This window comes from Garra rufa, chromosome 19 (genome assembly GCF_049309525.1).
Source record: "Garra rufa chromosome 19, GarRuf1.0, whole genome shotgun sequence".
NCBI lineage: Eukaryota > Metazoa > Chordata > Actinopteri > Cypriniformes > Cyprinidae > Garra > Garra rufa.
In genome coordinates, this window is record NC_133379.1 from 41,178,756 (window position 1) to 41,196,811 (window position 18,056).

Sequence of the window (18,056 nt, forward strand, 5' to 3'; positions counted from 1 at the left end):
AGGATTGTACGCTTTCTTGGAGTTATTGGCTGTCGATGGAACTCAACGTTCACATCATTGCTCCAACTGTAAACTAAGAGACATACCAATAGAAACGGATTTTAAAACTTCAGTAATAATTTGTGATCATTTTGCACAATAAAAAGTCTTCTCTTAAAGTTTTCTGACACTTAAGTCAAAGTTTAAGACTACGCTTAAGAGCATTTCTGAGACGTTTTATACATACATAAGTCCAGCAGATGCCTTAAGTTTTTAAATTAAATCAGCTTAAAACTACAAGTCATTTTAACTTATGACAATAAAAATGAGTTGATATTATTTGTGGGTTTAAATGACTTAAGTAGCTTTAACTTAAAATCTTAAGGCAGCTGCTAAACTTAGGTTTTTAAGTAGAAACTGGTGAAAACTTTTTACAGTGTAAATTTAGCCACTAACAGCACCTAGAGTTTTTAGATTCAGCCCTCAGTCACCAGATTTGACCATACTACTGTAATTCAAGTCAGTTCTTAGCTTACCTTTAGACTGAACCCTGCGGCGTACGTTCCAATTGGACACATTTCTCTTTGACCCCACGACCCCCATCTCCCTCCATTCGGCACCATCAGCTCCGATCTGTAATGTCTGTCGATGCTCCGCTTAAAACGTATTCCTGTGGACTCAACGCTCACCTGCAGTCCAGTAAAGACTAGCAGAGAAAACATCATGGAAATGAAGCGATGCATTGCTGCAGCACTGGCCTGATGAATTAAAGTACTGATGAAATTAATTCAAGTTTGGTTTGAAGATTGAAGATCTGGAGAGTCTGTGGTCTGTCAGCAGGATCGGTCTGATTTTTTAGGGCTGCTTTAGAATGCATTTATACGCTTTATCAGTATAGTGATATCTATTCCTAGCCAATCAGAAGCCAGGAACGCTGAGCAAACATCAACAACCTGTATATAAAAACACAAACACTGATCCAGCAACATGTAAATAACATACTGTATCTTATCTCTCTTTTTCTACACGTCTACGTCTGTAAATAGTTCACCATTTAATTTAAATTAGTTTTTTTTTCTTAGTTCCCTTTCAGTCGGTTCCTTCGACGTCTCGTCGATAGACCGACGAATTGGGATCTCGCCTAGAGAGACCAATCCACTTCATGTGTGTACAAACGAGCCAATGAATATTGGCATGCATGATTGCAGCCAGCTGCGGCTGATCACAGCGTGAGCATATAATGCGCAGCAGGTGCATGCATCATCAAGCTTTCGCTTTGGAGCTGGACCAGTCTATGCAGACGAGTCATCAAAGCAGTCCTCTTCAGCAAGTCTCTTCTTTTGTGTTGGTGGCACGGCGCTTCAGCGGCGGTGGTCTTCCGTGTCGAGTGGAGCACACAGCTGGTTTGCACCACCCACCTTCTGTGTTGCTGCGGCCATCTCCCCTGTGCGCTTCAGCACTAAAAGAGTGAATTTCTCTAAAAGAGCAAATTTCAAGCGGGTGAACGTCTTTATAAAGACGAGGCGATTACATCATGCCTTTTTCCCCGTGTGTTTCTGGATGCGGCCGTTACCTGGCGCCGGGCGATGGCCACGATCACTGCCTCACGTGTCTGGGCACTCAACACGCTGAGGCAGCGTTCGTGGATGAGTCATGCCCGCACTGCGGGAGAATGACTATCGCGGAGCTGCGAACCAGACTCCGCTTCCTGCAAAGGGGCGGGGTTCCAGTCCCGCTGCCCAGATCGAACGTTCCTCCCGGCAAACGCCGGGCGGGCGTGACGTCTGGAAGCAGGGGGCTGGCCGGTCTGTCGGTGACGGTGAGGAATTCCCCGCCGGGGGTTCCCCCTTCCGCCGACGCTCCGCTGCCAGTGGAGCTTCCGAGAGAGCGGGCGGGCTCTCCCCTGGGGGCACCGCCCGTTACTTTCGGGGCTCCCCCCGACGAACAGATGTCGGTCGCGGCATCGGAGGGAGAGCCGGATTTCTCCGGGGAGGAGGAAAGCACGCTGTCGTCCGCTGGGCGGTCAGCAGTGCCGGATACCGACCCAGAAATGATGGCTATGCTTGCCCGGGCCGCCGAGAGGGTAGGGCTTGAATGGAATCCTCCATCACGTCCCGAGCCCTCCCGGCTGGATGATTGGTATCTCGGGGTGGCTCGCGCTGGTTCTCAGCGTCCCACCCCAGTGCCTTTCTTCCCGGAAGTGCATGAGGAACTCACTTCGACGTGGAGGGCACCTTTCACTGCCCGAAACCGTTCGAGTGGGACCTCCTCCCTCACCACCCTTGATGGCGGAGCAGCGCGGGGATATACGGGCGTCCCGCCGGTGGAGCGTGCGGTCGCGATGCAACTGTGTCCGGGCGCCGCTTCCACTTGGCGGGGCGATAACCCGTCACTCCCGTCCCGGGCCTGTAGGCACTCGTCGGCACTGATCGGTAGTGCCTATACGGCCTGTGGCTCCGCTGCCTCCGCCTTGCACGCTATGGCGTTGCTACAGGTGCATCAGGCTCAGGCACTGAAGGACCTGTACGAGGGTGGTCACGACCCGGAAGTTCTCCGTGAACTCCGTATCGCCACGGACCTCGCGCTACGTGCGACGAAGGTGACCGCGCGGTCTCTGGGTCGTGCCATGTCCACCATGGTGGTCCAGGAACGCCATCTCTGGCTGTGTCTGGCAGACATGAGGGACTCTGAGAAGACCAGGTTCCTCGACGCCCCGGTGTCCCAGACCGGCCTCTTCGGCGACGCAGTGGAGAGCTTTGCCCAGCAGTTCTCCGCTGCCAAGAAGCAGACTGAGGCCATCAGTCACATCTTGCCCCGGCGTGCAGCTGCTGCCTCCACCCGGCCGCCGGCGGCACCTCAGTCTGCTCGTCGCCGAGGGCGGCCCTCGGCTTCCGCCTCCGCTCCACAGCAGCCACCGCAGCAGCCTTCACAACGGCGCCGTGGAGCCGGTCGTCGAGCCGCCGCCCAGCCCGTCCAGGCTCCCAAAAAGACCACTGGGAAGCGCAAGAACAAGAGACCCTGAGACGGGCGACCCAGAGATGGAGGATGCTGCTCTTCGGGAGATGGTGATCGCACCACTCCCTCCCCCGGAGGAGGGCCGGGCGGAGAATCTTTTGTTTGTTTTTTTCCCGCCGCCGACCGTCAGGTCGGTGGTACCCAAATTCTCGACAAAAGAGCAGATTTCTCTATCTCTGGGTCCCTTCGGGGGCCCACGGGGAGTGCGCGGGTCACCCCAGCGCCTCACCCGTCCCCCCCCCTCGCCAGTGAGCAACGATGGGCGGTTCGAGAGCACGGCAAGACGGACTACTCACGCACCATCGGCTCCTGCGCAGGTAAGCGTCTCGCACACACTACATACAGACGCTGTGATCCCGCTTCGGACCGGCTACGAGACGCCCGGGCGGGGTCCCTGCGCCCCCTATCGCTGCTCCCCCGCGGGTACGTCGGTGGTCCCCCTGGTGCCACTTGCTCATTATCTGGGAGCCTGGAAAGAGCTTCCCAGCCCATCTTGCTGGCTCCTTCGGACCGTCAGACTCGGCTATGCGATTCAGTTCGCCCGGCGCCCTCCCAAATTCAGAGGTGTCCATTTCACCTCAGTCAGGGCCGCAGATGCTTCCATCTTGCGTGCAGAAATTGCAACCTTGCTGGCGAAGGAAGCAATTCAGCCGGTCCCTCCAGCCGATATGAGGTCGGGCTTCTACAGCCCGTACTTCATAGTACCCAAGAAAAGCGGCGGGCTTCGGCCGATCTTGGATCTGCGCGTCTTGAACCGGGCCCTTCACAGGCTACCGTTCAAGATGCTCACACAGAAGCACATCTTCAGATGTGTCCGTCCCCAAGATTGGTTTGCAGCGATCGACCTGAAGGACGCGTACTTTCATGTGTCTATCCTTCCACGCCACAGACCTTTTCTGCGGTTCGCGTTCGAAGGCAGAGCATATCAGTACACAGTCCTGCCCTTCGGGCTGTCCCTCTCCCCCCGTGTCTTCACGAAAGTCGCGGAGGCGGCCCTCGTTCCCCTCAGAGAACAGGGCGTTCGCATTCTCAATTACCTCGACGACTGGCTCATTCTAGCACAGTCTCGGGACCAATTGTGCGAACACAGGGACTTGGTGCTCACACACCTCAGCCGGTTGGGTCTTCGGGTCAACTGGGAAAAGAGCAAACTCACTCCAACTCAGAGGATCTCTTTTCTCGGTATGGAACTGGACTCGGTCACTCAGACAGCACGCCTCACGCAGGAACGTGCTCAGTCTGTGTTGAACTGCCTGAATATGTTCAAGAGCAGGACAGCGGTCCCACTGAAACAATTTCAGAGGCTCCTGGGGCATATGGCGGCAGCAGCAGCGGTTACTCCGCTAGGGCTGCTCCATATGAGACCGCTTCAACACTGGCTTCATGGCCGAGTCCCGAGGAGAGCGTGGCTACGCGGCTCTTACCGGGTTCAAGTGACACCGGCCTGCCGCCACACCTTCAGCCCGTGGTCAGACCCCTCGTTCCTACGGGCAGGAGTACCCTTGGAACAGGTCTCCAGGCATGCTGTGGTATACACAGATGCCTCCACCACCGGTTGGGGAGCCACGTACGACGGACAGGCAGTTTCAGGGGTTTGGACGGGCCCCCAGCTAACTTGGCACATCAACTGCCTCGAGTTGCTTGCAGTACGTCTCGCCCTGCTCCGACTCAAGGGGCACCTACGGGGCAAGCACGTGTTGGTCCGCACGGACAACATTGCGACCGTTGCGTACATCAACCGACAAGGTGGTCTACGCTCCCGTCGCATGTCGCAACTCGCCCGTCATCTCCTCTTGTGGAGTCAGAAGCATCTGAGGTCGCTTCGTGCCATTCACATTCCCGGGTCGCTCAACCGTGCGGCCGACGAGCTCTCACGAGCTGCGCTTCCCGGAGAGTGGAGACTCCACCCCCAGTCGGTCCAGCTGATTTGGAGACGTTTCGGCGAGGCTCAGGTAGACCTGTTCGCCTCCCAGCAGACGTCCCACTGCCGGCTATTCTTCTCCCTGACCGAAGGAACACTCGGCACGGATGCGCTGGCTTGCAGCTGGCCGCGGGGCCTTCGCAAATATGCGTTTCCCCCAGTGAGCCTTCTTGCACAGACACTGTGCAAGATCAGGGAGGACGAGGAGCAGGTCCTTCTGGTAGCCCCCTATTGGCCCACCCGGACCTGGTTCCCCGAACTTGTGCTCCTCGCGACAGCCCCTCCCTGGCAAATTCCTCTGAGGAAGGATCTACTGACTCAGAGACGGGGCACCCTATGGCACCCGCGTCCAGACCTCTGGAAACTACATGTCTGGTCCCTGGACGGGACGCGGAGGTTCTAAGTGACCTACCCCAAGGGGTAGTTGACACTATTACTTCGGCACGAGCGCAGTCTACTAGACATGCCTACGCCCTAAAATGGAACCTGTTCGTTGATTGGTGTTCCTCCCATGGAGAGGACCCCCGAAGTTGCCCGATCAGAGCCGTGCTTTCCTTCCTGCAGCAAGGGTTGGAGCGTAGGCTGTCCCCCTCAACCCTTAAAGTCTATGTGGCTGCTATTTCCGCTAACCATGACCTCGTAGAGGGAAGGTCGGTAGGGAAGCACGACCTGGTCACCAGGTTTCTTAGGGGCGCCAGAAGGTTAAATCCTACTAGGCCCCCCTCTGTACCCTCTTGGGACCTGTCTCTAGTCCTTACAGCGCTACAGCAGGCTCCCTTTGAGCCCTTGCATTCAGTCGAGCTGAAGTTTCTCTCAATGAAAACTCTGCTCCTGCTTGCATTGGCTTCCATCAAGAGGGTAGGAGACCTGCACGCATTTTCGGTCAACGATTCGTGCCTAGACTTCGGCCCGGCGGATTCCCAGGTAACACTGAGGCCCCGGCCGGGTTATGTGCCCAAGGTTCCCACTACTCCCTTCAGGGACCAAGTGGTGAGCCTGCAAGCGCTGCCCTCGGAGGAGGCAGACCCAGCCCTGGCTTTGCTTTGTCCCGTCCGAGCACTAAGATGCTACGTTGACCGGACACAAAGCTTCAGGACCTCAGACCAGCTCTTCGTGTGTCATGGAGGCAGGCAGAAGGGGAATGCCGTCTCCAAGCAGAGGATGGCCCACTGGATAGTTGATGCCATTACCCTGGCCTATCAGGTTCAGGGTGTGCCCTGCCCCCTCAGGCTGAGAGCACACTCAACGAGGAGTGTTGCATCCTCCTGGGCGGTGGCTCGTGGCGCCTCGCTGAATGACATTTGTAGAGCGGCGGGCTGGGCGACCCCTAACACGTTCACAAGGTTCTATAGCCTTCGTGTAGACACAGTCCCCTCCTGCGTTCTCACCTCAAACGGGTAGAGACATAGAGAGGCCTTGGGTCGGCTTGTTATATTGCTCCAGAGTAACCCAAGAGTAGCTCTGTTGAGTTCCTCCGCTGAGCGGACACCCGACGTAGCGGAACGTCAGGCGTCAGGCCCTTATTCGATGAATCCTGCAGAACCGGTAAAGGGCTAGGCTCTACGTAGAGACTTAATTGCATCTCTTACGTTCTCCACATTGCGCCCTAGAGGCTGTGTGTTTCCCCGGTAGGTCCTCTACCACTATACGAGGGTTCAATCACCTCCAATCTTCCATATACCCTGAGTTGAGTCATATGTGTATTGCTCCGAACCTCCGATCGGAAGGACGTGAGCTCCGCATATCCCCAGTGTTCCAGCTTCACTGAGATGGTGGTGCTATGTTATATGGTGACTGGTTCTTCTTGATGCAAGCCCCTGGCCAAAGCCAGTAATAGGACCCAGGAGGCCCGCTCAGGACACTGGAAGGGGCAGCAGCCACGGCGCTTTGTTAGGGATCCCAATTCGTCGGTCTATCGACGAGACGTCGAAGGAACCGACTGAAAGGGAACGTCTCGGTTACGTATTGTAACCCTCGTTCCCTGAAGGAGGGAACGGAGACGTCTCGTCCCGTCGCCGTGGCTCCTGTACCGCCGCTGTGGGCCGGGCCTGTCCCAGCTCCTCAGCGAAATCTTGATGATGCATGCACCTGCTGCGCATTATATGCTCACGCTGTGATCAGCCGCAGCTGGCTGCAATCATGCATGCCAATATTCATTGGCTCGTTTGTACACACATGAAGTGGATTGGTCTCTCTAGGCGAGATCCCAATTCGTCGGTCTATCGACGAGACGTCTCCGTTCCCTCCTTCAGGGAACGAGGGTTACAATACGTAACCGAGACGATTTCTTCTGTGCAATTCATATGCACACTGCCACTCAAAAGTTTGGGATCAGTAAGATTTGTGATGTTTTTTTTAAAGTCTCTTTTATTTGATCAAAAATAGAGAAAAAAGTAATATTATGAAATATATTTTTGCAATTCAAAACAAGAGTTTTTATGTTAATATACTTTAAAATATAATTTATTTTTGTAATGCAAAGCTGAATTTTCAGCATCATTACTCCAGTCTTCAGTGTCACATGATCCTTCAGAAATCATTCTAATATTCTAATTCATTACTTTTATTATTAATGTTAGAAACAGTTGTGCTGCTTAATTTTTTTTTTGAACCTGTGATATTTTTTCAGGATTCTTTGATGAACAAAAAGTTTAAAAGAACAGCATATAAAGAACAATAATACAAGTCTTTAATATCACTTTTTATATATTTAACACATCCTTGCTGTATAAAAGTAGTAATTTCCTTCAAAGAGAGAAAGAAACTTTGAACGAGGTGTTACAGGTTTTCTATATTAAATAAATGCTGTTCTTTTTGACATTTTATTAATCAAAGAATCCTGAAAAAAGTATCACAGGTTCCAAAACAAATTAAGCAGCACAACTGTTTCCAGCATTGATAATAAATCAGCATATTAGACCGATTTCTGAAGGATAATGTGACACTGAAGACTGCAGTAATGATGCTGAAAACTCAGCTTTGCATCACAAAAATATATATATTTTAAAGTATATTAAAATAGAAAACCACTATTTTAAATTGCATTAACATTTCCTATATTACAGTTTTTTCCCCTGTATTTTTAATCAAATAAACATAATCTTGATGAGCAGAAAAAGTCTCATTTAAAAAGCATTAAAAATCTTACTGACCCCAAACATTTGAGCCTTGTGTTTGCATTATGTCTGTACTTTTTTCTGCGCTGGAAGCTCTTGTCCTCAAGTCAAAATCCTTGTGCGTGACACGTACTTGGTAATAAAGCTCTTTCTTCGTTTATTAACCGTTTATGTCCTTAAAAAATGTTTTGCTTGCTAAAATGCCTATATAAGTTAGGTTGCTTGTTTAATTTAGTATTTTAAGGCGAGACACTGCAGGTAGATAGGGTAAAAAAATTAACTAATATTTATCACGTTATTTACGCAGTGGATTGATTCATTTAATAATTGCAAACATTTTTTGTATTACACGTTTTCTAAAATGTTAAATGAATATAAATATGTAGAAGTGAGGCATTATTTAATAAAATATGTGCTAATTTGCATACATTTCTAGTACAAAAATCTAAACACTGGATGAAGCCAATTTCAAAATTCTTGTTTAATTTTTTTGACACATTAGTCAAAAGTTTTTACAGAGGGGATTTTGGGTATCTCATTTCGTCACGACATAATTCAGAAAAAAAGAACAGACAGAAAACACTATATTTTTTTTTTTTACAATTTTTGGGGAAATAAAATGTATAAAATCAAGCAAGTTATATATGAACAAATCCCTCTGTAAAAACCTTCAGGATAAAGACGAGAATAAAAATGTAAAGTGTGGTGTGTGTAAGTGCTGCTGAAGTGGAGATTTATGGCTCAGTGTAGGCCTTTAAAAATATGTATTGTAATTGAAATCTATTGGCACTGATAGATAAAGTGCTATAAAAGAAACACTTACGTGTTTTTTTGTATACTTTCTTTCCACTAGTCTGAAAAAACACTTTATGAAAAACCAAAAAGCCCAAAATCTCAAATTTGACAGGTGCATAAAAAACAGTTTTTGCCTGCAGTGTCTCCCCTTTAATGAGTGAAATGTTGCAACCAAGAATAAAAGAGAAACTTTAAAATAAATGGCAGGAGTTTACTTAAACAAGTATAAAAATGATTTGCCAAAAATGATCAATCATTCATTTTAATCTCCCTCATGTGGGTCCAAACCCGTATGGGTTTTTTCTTTTGAGGAAAAAAATGCGGGCTTGTTTTAACCAACTTTAGGACAAGTATGGACTAAACCAGCTGTTGGGTTAAATTTTTACATTACATTTTTAACCCCAAAAGTTGGGTTGAAACAAGCAAGCATTTTTTTTAAGAGTGTACTACTTCTAAATAATTTGCATGGAGTAAAATAAAAACACATCGTTCCAGTCAGTGATCAGGTCAACGATGCAAAACTAACTGACCTGCATGTAAACACACTGAATGATTAGATCAAATGCTGGTAAAAGCATGTGCTCTTTGAAACAGCTTTAATCAATAGTTTATTTACGTTTTTTTTTAATCTTTTCTGAGGTCTTAAAGATCACAGATACTGTAAAGCAGAAATCAGCATTTTAAGCTAATTTGATCATTGAAACATTTTGTGATTTGTTTCACAAGTGTTTATTGATTTTGGCCCAGTCTGTCTGTACATTGTGTCCCATCATGCTCTGTTCTCGCCTTCCTCAGGTTAAAGTCGTCCACAAGTGTTTTCAGTCTGTCCAGGTGATGAAGAGTTCTGAGAAAACAGATACAACAACACTGAACACCAGCTTGAGTTCATGATATGCTATCAACGCTGCTTCACTGAAGTCACAAGACCATCCTGACCTCTCTAATGACTCCCCATTTACAAGGTCAGTTTCTTCGGTTTCTTCCAGAGGAACCTTAAAAACAAAAAATGCAATCATAAAACAAAATAAAATTGTGAGGAACAAGTAACACAAGTTACGTAATAATATATATATTTTTCCAAGTAACTAGTAAAGTAATGCATTACTTTTTAATTGACAAGAAAATATCCAAGCTACTTTTTCAAATCAGTAACGCCAGTTACTTTTCCCTCCATTTATTGATTAAAAGCTCTCCTGTCCCCATGTTGAGAGAAATTGTTACCCTGCACCACAAAACCAGTCATAAGGTTAAATTTTACAAAACTGAGCTCAATAAATAAGCTTTCTATTGATGTATGGTTTGTTAGGACAGGACAATATTTGGCCGAGATACATCTATTTGAAAATCAGGAATCTGAGGATGCAAAAAAATCTAAATACTGAGAAAATCACCTTTAAAGTTGTCCAAATTAAGTTCTTAACAATGCATATTACTAATCAGAAATTACATTTTGATAGGTTTACAGTAGGAATTTTACAAAAAATCTTAATGTAACATGATCTTTACTTAATTTCCTAATGATTTTTGACATAAAAGAAAAATCTATAATTTTGACCCATGCAATGTATTTTTGGCTATTGCTACAAATATACCCCAGCGACTTAAGACTGGTTTTGTGGTCCAGGGTCACAATTGTGAGTAAGATGTTACTTTAGTTCTAGAATAAATGTGAACATGCATTAATTCATCTCACTCACTAAAAAATAGATACAGTGTTCCTCAAAATGAATAAAAACCTGCAATAATTAAATATGTTAAATAATACAAATATCCTTTATGTATTTAATCCCATTTTATTAACCGATGTCTTTGCTGCCGAGCTTCGATGATCCAATTCATCCATACTAATAAACAAAAATGACTCAAGATAATCTAACATTTCTTTTCCTTTTTTTATTGCTGAAGAGTTGACATTTGTTCTTCTGCGGTCTACTGTACTTTCTCTAAGCCTGAGGATTTTGCTGTGAAAAGGCTTTTACATTTGACAAAAATACAACTTTTTATATTAAAAACAAAACAAGCAAGCCCTGCCCAGAGTTAAAAAGTAACGCAAAAGTAACAGAACGCATTACTTTGCATAAAAGGTAAATAAGTAACGTAATTAGTTACTTTTAGGGAGTAACTCAATATTGTAATGCCTTGCTTTTAAAAGTAACTTTCCCCAACACTGGTGAGGAATAGTGCAGGAAAATCCTCAAGTTAAATTCAGAGAAATATATTGCAACTAGTATAGAAATACTTGTATTTAATGGTGTAGAAAAGAGTAGTGTGAACATTCTGCAAAACATCTCATTTTGTGTTTTGACTTCATGTAGATTTTCTGCTGTCCTCTGAGGAATCTGGTTTTTGCCACGTAATTAAAACTAAAATAAGGTGATTGTGACACTCTTTGCTGTGCAAATATAACTTTTTCTACTTGCAGTTCTGTGGGAAAAGTCAGAACTTTGAACTCTTTGAATTCTGAATTTTTTAACAAAAACTTGCAAAATGTAAACTCAGAATTTAAATGCATAACTGCAGAATTACGACTCTTGCAATTCCCGAATTTAAATTTCACGATTACTTTTTGTTCCCACCAGAAAATAAATAAAGATAATTGAATTTTGGAGAGTTTTTGGCCACTCAAACTCTCCTCCTTATCGCGCATTAGGATGATATAGACACACGTCCTCTTTAGTTGATTGGAACTTAATTATTATCCTGATGGTGTGAATGGGGATTTTCAATGCTTTAGCTCTTTTCTCACAGCCACTTTGTATTTTGTGAAGCTCAACAAACTTGTTCTGCACATCAGAACTACATTCTTTGGTTTTACTCCTTGTGATGGATGATTAAGGAAATTTGGCTTTTGTGTTCCTCATATTTATAATCCTGTGAAACAGAAAGTCATGCCTGGACAATTTTATACTCCAAGCCACCCTGGTGTGCTAAAAAAAGTAATATTAATAGGAATATACTTCAGAGATATTTTACATAGACAAATTTTTAGGGGTGCCAATAATTGTGGCCAACATCAACTAGAGAAAAACATTTATTCATAAATATTTCATGATGAGATTTCCCCCCCATTTTCCATCTTTTTACTGCAATGAAAGGTTAGAATTTTTTTCGAATTTTTCGAATGAAAGATCTAAAGGATAAACGATGCAGATTTATTTTCACAGTCACCTTTGCTCATATTTACTAAGGGTGCGCACTGTAAATAGTTTATCCCTTTAAATGAAATGGATTTTAATAGATATCAACAACAACAACAAAAAAAATTGGCAAAAAAACAGGTTTTCAATTGGAAAAATAGAGCAGATGACCATAATTCAAATGGGTATATCTTTAAAACCATTCAAGGTAACAATTTATAGCTTATAGTCACCTATTTCCATTGATACCAACATTTCAATTTTGAAATTTGGCTCACTTTGACTCATTTTGCTGGATCTAGCTGCTCCCCAACACTGAACTAGATGAGCATAATCAATGAAACTGACAGCTTTGTCAATTATAACGGGAGCAACGCAGGTTTTCCATTCACCTGCTCCGGTGTGTCTCTCTCCAGCTGTGCAGCCGAAGCTGCAGTGGTTCTGACGTCACTGGAAGCATTTGATTGGCTGATCTTTTGTTCGATAGACTGCAAGCGGAACAGCATGTGTTTGAGCGCCTCCACCGGACCGGGATGCTTCCTGCTGCTGTACCCCGATGAACAGGACGCTGCAGACTGGAGACAGACACAGATTTACACTGAAGAGCGTTGAGTATAAATCAACAGAAGACATCATAATGACTGTCACATACTGTACCTTGCTCCTCTGAAGTTCTTCAAGCGCTGGAGGCTCATCTGCGCCACCCACTGGCACTGGAGATTTACTAAAGATGGTAGGACACATTTTAGGTTTACATTTACAAGATGCTTTTATTTAAAGCAATTTACACTGCATTCATTCATGCATTCCCTGTGAATCAATCCCATGACCTTTGCATTGCTTTTAGAAGCAAGGACACATTTTTGCCAATAAATAATAGAAGTCATGAGATTCAGTGTGAAAATATCAGTGTTTTCCCATCGCTCACAATGTCACAGGTGGATTGTCCCAGGATCGGTCTGCGTCCAGAGCGTCCTCTGTATCTCCGGATCTGTTGTGCTCCTTCACCGGCTCACAGACACCAAAAGAAGGCGAGTTTAACATCTGCTCAGCTCTTGAGATCAGAGAACCAATCTTATCATCTGAACAGAGAGAATGAGGATTTTAAAAATAACTCATACAAACTTATAATACTATTACTGAAACTGATCTGAAATTACTAAAACTAAAATAAAAATAGTAAAACTATTAAAACTGATAAAAACCAGAAAGCTAAAACTTTAACTAACTTTGAAATGCATTGAAAATGGAAATATTCCAAATAAATTTAAATATCTAAATCATATTAAACAGAAAAAATATGTATATATTTACAAAATTACAAAAAGAAAACTAATATTTATTAAAACCAATACAGCCAAAAACAAAATGATTAAACAAAAAGAAAAATATAAAAATAAAATCTAACTCAAAATATTAATACAAAATAGGTTAAGTATATTAATTATAATATTAAATAGAAAATATTAATAAAGTACTAAAAGTAAAACATATAATATTTCAGTCTGTTGCCAATTTTTAATTTTCATTTCATTTTATAACTCAGTTTCAAAAACTTAATTTCACTGAAACTGAACAAAAAAATACTTACCCTAAACATTAATAAACAATTGTAACAACTATTAAAACCAATAAAAACCATTAATACACTACTGAAATTAAAATAAATTTAAAAAAGGAAATTAATATTTTATTAAAGCAAAATAAAATTATTGGACAAAAAGAAAAACATAAAAAAAAGTAATATTTTTTAATAAATTCATTATAATAATAAATAGTTCATAATAAAAATAATAATAAATATTAATAAAATACTCAAAGTAAAACATTAAAAACCTATTTCAGTCTGTTGCCGATTTATTTTATTTGGTTTAAGCTGAAGAAATAAATTACTAATACTAAAACAAAAACTGTCAAAAAAATAAAAAACTGAAGGAAAACTGTTAAAACTAATAAAAACGTTTAATTATTAAATAGAAAAATATTTATAAATTATACCAATTATACCATAATAGTATATTACTAAATACTAAAATAACACCACATGAATGTGAGTATATAATACATAATAGTTTAACATAATTTCTGTTTTTAGATTAAATACTCCTTTGAAAATGTAATGTTAGTGTTTAAACCAGCAAACCTTTAAAATGTTGTCCTTCCTGAATCTGTCCCGTCTTCGCTGTCTGGAGTTTCTGTTCAAACTGCAAACGCAGCTCTCTCAGACTGCACTGACTGATGAACAGGGATGTATCCGGATCTCCTGCGTGACCTTTGACATCTCGCTGACCTTTAGTGTCCGACTGCCGCTCTCCACTGGACTCTTCCAGTTCTCCAACCCATGAAGGAACTCTGGGAGGAAGAGGATGATCGCTCTGCTGACCGTTTGAAGATTCCTCACACTGTCTCAGCCACACCGGATACTTCAGCTCAGGAACGCTGGTCATCCCGGAAAAATCCATTTCGGATTTCTGGCTGGTCATCCAGCGCGGGAGAAAACCGGATCTGGGCGTGTCCGGTGGAAGAGTCCGATTGGCTGGCAGGATGTTGGGAGGAGGAGCCTGACGGTGTGATCGCAAACCGGCCATCAGTAAATTGTCCACAGGGAGGGATGTTAGGACGGGACGCCGCGTGGAGCGTTTCTGAGCCGCAACGGGCCGGGAGAGCGACCGGGAGCTAGAGCTGAAGCTCGGTCCCAACGGAAAGCTCCCAGAGCGGGAGAGGAGGGCCGAGGTGCGGGTCACAGGGAGAGAGCCGTCATTTGGGAGAGCCAGGAGGTCGTCGGTGGTCATACTGAGGCGATCCGAGTCTCTGTTCCGGACGGGAATGTTTAAGAAATTCAGCTCTCCATCCGTCAAACTCGTCTTCAGTACTGCACACATCAAAGCACATGAAAACACATGACGTTATGCATGAAATCAAGAGAACAGGCTCAGTATACTCAGTATTGCTCTTCAAACTAATATAAAAACATAATTAAAGTGCTTAAATTTTTTTTTTAAATTACCATTTATATATATATATATATATATATATATATATATATATATAATTTGTTATGTATCATCTAGTTTTTATTAACTTAAATACAATGTGAATTTTGAATAACTTCAACTTATGTAATTTTAGTCAGTTACTAAAAAATAAAAAAAACACACATTACAAAAACACAACACAATTATTAAAATGAATAAAATGAAAGTGGAAAATACATAAAATAAATAATTACAAATGTGACCCTGGACCACAAAACCAGTCATAAGGTTAAATTTTACAAAACTGAGATATATACATCATATGAAAGCTCAATAAATAAGCTTTCTATTGATGTATGGTTTGTTAGGATAGGACAATATTTGGCCGAGATACATCTATTTGAAAATCTGGAATCTAAGGGTGCAAAAAAAAATCAAAATACTGAGAAAATCACCTTTAAAGTTGTCCAAATTAAGTTCTTAACAATGCATATTACTAATCAAAAATTACATTTTGATAGGTTTACAGTAGGAATTTTACAAAAAATCTTAATGTAACATGATCTTTACTTAATTTCCTAATGATTTTTGACATAAAAGAAAAATCTATAATTTTGACCCATACTATGTACAGCGACTTAAGACTGGTTTTGTGGTCCAGGGTCACAAATATTAAACAATAACAATAATATAGTGTAAATAAATAATAAATTGTATATTAAATATGCTCAACACTGTGTTGCATAGGGCTATTATAGGAAAAACTAGAAAAAAAAATCATTACTTTAAAATAAAAGTTAACTGAAAAAATATAAATAAAAAAATTGTATATTGTAGTATTATTAAGTACTATTATATAAGTTAAAGTACTATGTTTACTAAAACTAAAAAAAAACTAAAAAGGACACAAATTACAAAAACAACAAAATGAGTAAAACTTTAAAATAAAATGAAAGTGGAAAATATAAATATTAAAAAATATTAATCTAAAATAATAATGATACAGTGTAAATAAATTATATATTGAATAATAATTATGTTAAACACTGTGTTGCTTAGGGTTATCAAATCTTAAACTTATGCAATTTTTGTTGGTTAAAAAAAGTCAGCGTTTCTAATTTTATTTTAAGGTCTATTATATAAGTTAAAGTACTATGATTGCAAAAAAACTAAAAAGACACAAATTACAAACACAACAAAATTACTTTAATAATAAAAAAACTACAATAATAATAATAACACTACAGTGTAAATAAATAATAAATTGTATATTAATTATGGTAAACACAGGGTTATTATAGCTAAAACTAAAAAATATATATTTTTCATTACTTGAAATAAAATAAAAGTTAACTGAGAATACATACAGTATATATTTCTTATTTTATTTCAGCTGTTTGCCAAAGTGAGATTTCTTATTTTCATTTAGTTTTTTACTTAGGTTTTTGTGCAAACAAAATAATATTTACATATTATTTATAAAACTTACTAAAAATCTAAAAATAATTGCAATATTATCTCAGAGATACCAAACTAGTGCTGATTTAAACTAATATTCCAGAGTTCATGTTGGATGTAACCTTGAATATTTCCTAAAACACAAATTTACTTGCATTTAAATCTCTCTGATTTACCGTCTCTGTTTCTGGGATGAGGTTTTGAAAGTTCTTTGGGCAGCTCAAGTTTCCCTGTTGTTGTGTCAGAGTCTCGCAGACTCCTCTGGAAGTCAGAGATGTAGGCGTCCAGCGCCTCTGATGCAGAGATGTAGGGTTTGTCCCTGTATTTGATGGTGGAGACGGGCTCTGGATGTAAGGAGCTCTGCAGGTGTCCTGATGTGGCCAACAGCGACGTGATGCTGGACTCAGGGGACATCAGACTGTTTTCAGATGCCATCATGACATGCTGGACTCATAGCGCTCTAAAAAACACAGATATGCTTACATTAATATGTCATAAACACACATTATTAAATTATGCATACTGTAATTCAGGGTTCTCACACCTTTTGACCAATGAAAGCATGTATAAAAGTTGCATGACATTATATTCACGATTAAAAAAAAGTATTAAATTATGAAAATCATAATAATTAAAAATAATTGTCAACTAATGAAAGCATGTATAAGCTGCATGACAATTTCAACTATGTAAAAACACTAGTACTAATAAAAATAATTAAATAATAAAAATAGTAGAAATTAAAAATAATTGTCACCCAATGAATGCATGTATAAAAGTTACATGACATTTAACTATTAAAAAAATAATAAAATTAAATAAAACATAATAATAATTAAAATTGTCGTCAATAAAAGCAATAAATAGCACATTTTTAAATAATAATTATATTAAATAATACAAATTGTAATAAATAAAGTAATTAATAAATAAACCAATGAAAGCAAACAATGCATGACATTTCTAGCTTTTAGAAAATATTCATAAAAAATAATGAAACAATACAATAGTAATAATTAAATATAATTGTCAACCAATAAAAGCTTGTATAAAAGTTGCATGACATTTAACTATTAAAATAAATTAATAATAAAAGGTAATAAAACAGTAATAATACACATTAAATAATTTTAAAAAATGTAAAGCATGTATAAAACAATACATGACATTTCTAGCTATTAAAATATATCCAGAATAAAAAATAATTAAACAGGAAAAATAGTAATAATTAAAAATAACTGTCAACCAATGAAAGCATGTATAAAAGTTGCATGACATTTCTGGCTATTAAAAATAGAATATACAATAATAAATATTAAATGATGAAAACAGTAATAAATTACTTTGATTATTAAAAATAAAAAATTGTCTCTAGCTATTTAAAAATACTGATAATAAAAAAGTAATTAAATAATAATAACTAGTAATAATTAAAAATAACTGTCAACCAATGAAAGCATGTATAAAAGTTGCATGACATGTTTAACTATGAAAAATAGTAATAATAAAAAAAGTGATAATTAAATATAATTGTCAACCAAGTGAAAGCTTGTATAAAAGTTGCATGACATTTAACTATTAAAAAAATACTAATAATAAAATTAAATAAAACAGAGTAATAATTAAAAATAATTGTCAAGCAATGAAAGCAATAAATTGC

The 18,056-nt window shown here is 40.7% G+C and overlaps 2 protein-coding genes across 2 annotated transcripts in view; both read right to left on the minus strand.

The window, feature by feature from the left end:
- The window catches only part of LOC141292465 (vitelline membrane outer layer protein 1-like), a 3,294-nt gene extending 2,593 nt beyond the window's left edge, over positions 1–701 (minus strand). The window contains exon 1 of the mRNA XM_073824483.1: positions 516–701. Within this exon, the coding sequence (XP_073680584.1) occupies positions 516–701 (186 nt within the window). The remainder of the gene's footprint in view (positions 1–515) is intronic.
- Positions 702–9,473: 8,772 nt separating this feature from the next.
- On the minus strand, positions 9,474–16,851 carry c19h18orf54 (chromosome 19 C18orf54 homolog). The gene is made up of 7 exons (XM_073825230.1): positions 16,573–16,851; positions 14,107–14,835; positions 12,892–13,045; positions 12,621–12,687; positions 12,356–12,538; positions 9,763–9,818; positions 9,474–9,670 (listed from the first exon to the last, which is right to left on the minus strand). Exons 1-7 carry the CDS (start codon positions 16,832–16,834, stop codon positions 9,556–9,558), a joined length of 1,566 nt encoding a protein of 521 aa, XP_073681331.1. The 5' UTR covers positions 16,835–16,851; the 3' UTR covers positions 9,474–9,555.
- Positions 16,852–18,056: the final 1,205 nt, after the last annotated feature.

Excerpts from the sequence above, each read along its gene's own strand:
- c19h18orf54 (XM_073825230.1), bottom strand. The coding sequence starts at position 16,834 with ATGATGGCATCTGAAAACAGTCTGATGTCCCCTGAGTCCAGCATCACG. Across the intron at positions 12,539-12,620 it reads AAGAACTTCAGAGGAGCAAG|TCTGCAGCGTCCTGTTCATC; the intron begins GTACAGTATGTG and ends GTCTGTCTCCAG. Across the intron at positions 9,819-12,355 it reads AGAGAGACACACCGGAGCAG|GTTCCTCTGGAAGAAACCGA; the intron begins GTGAATGGAAAA and ends TTTGTTTTTAAG.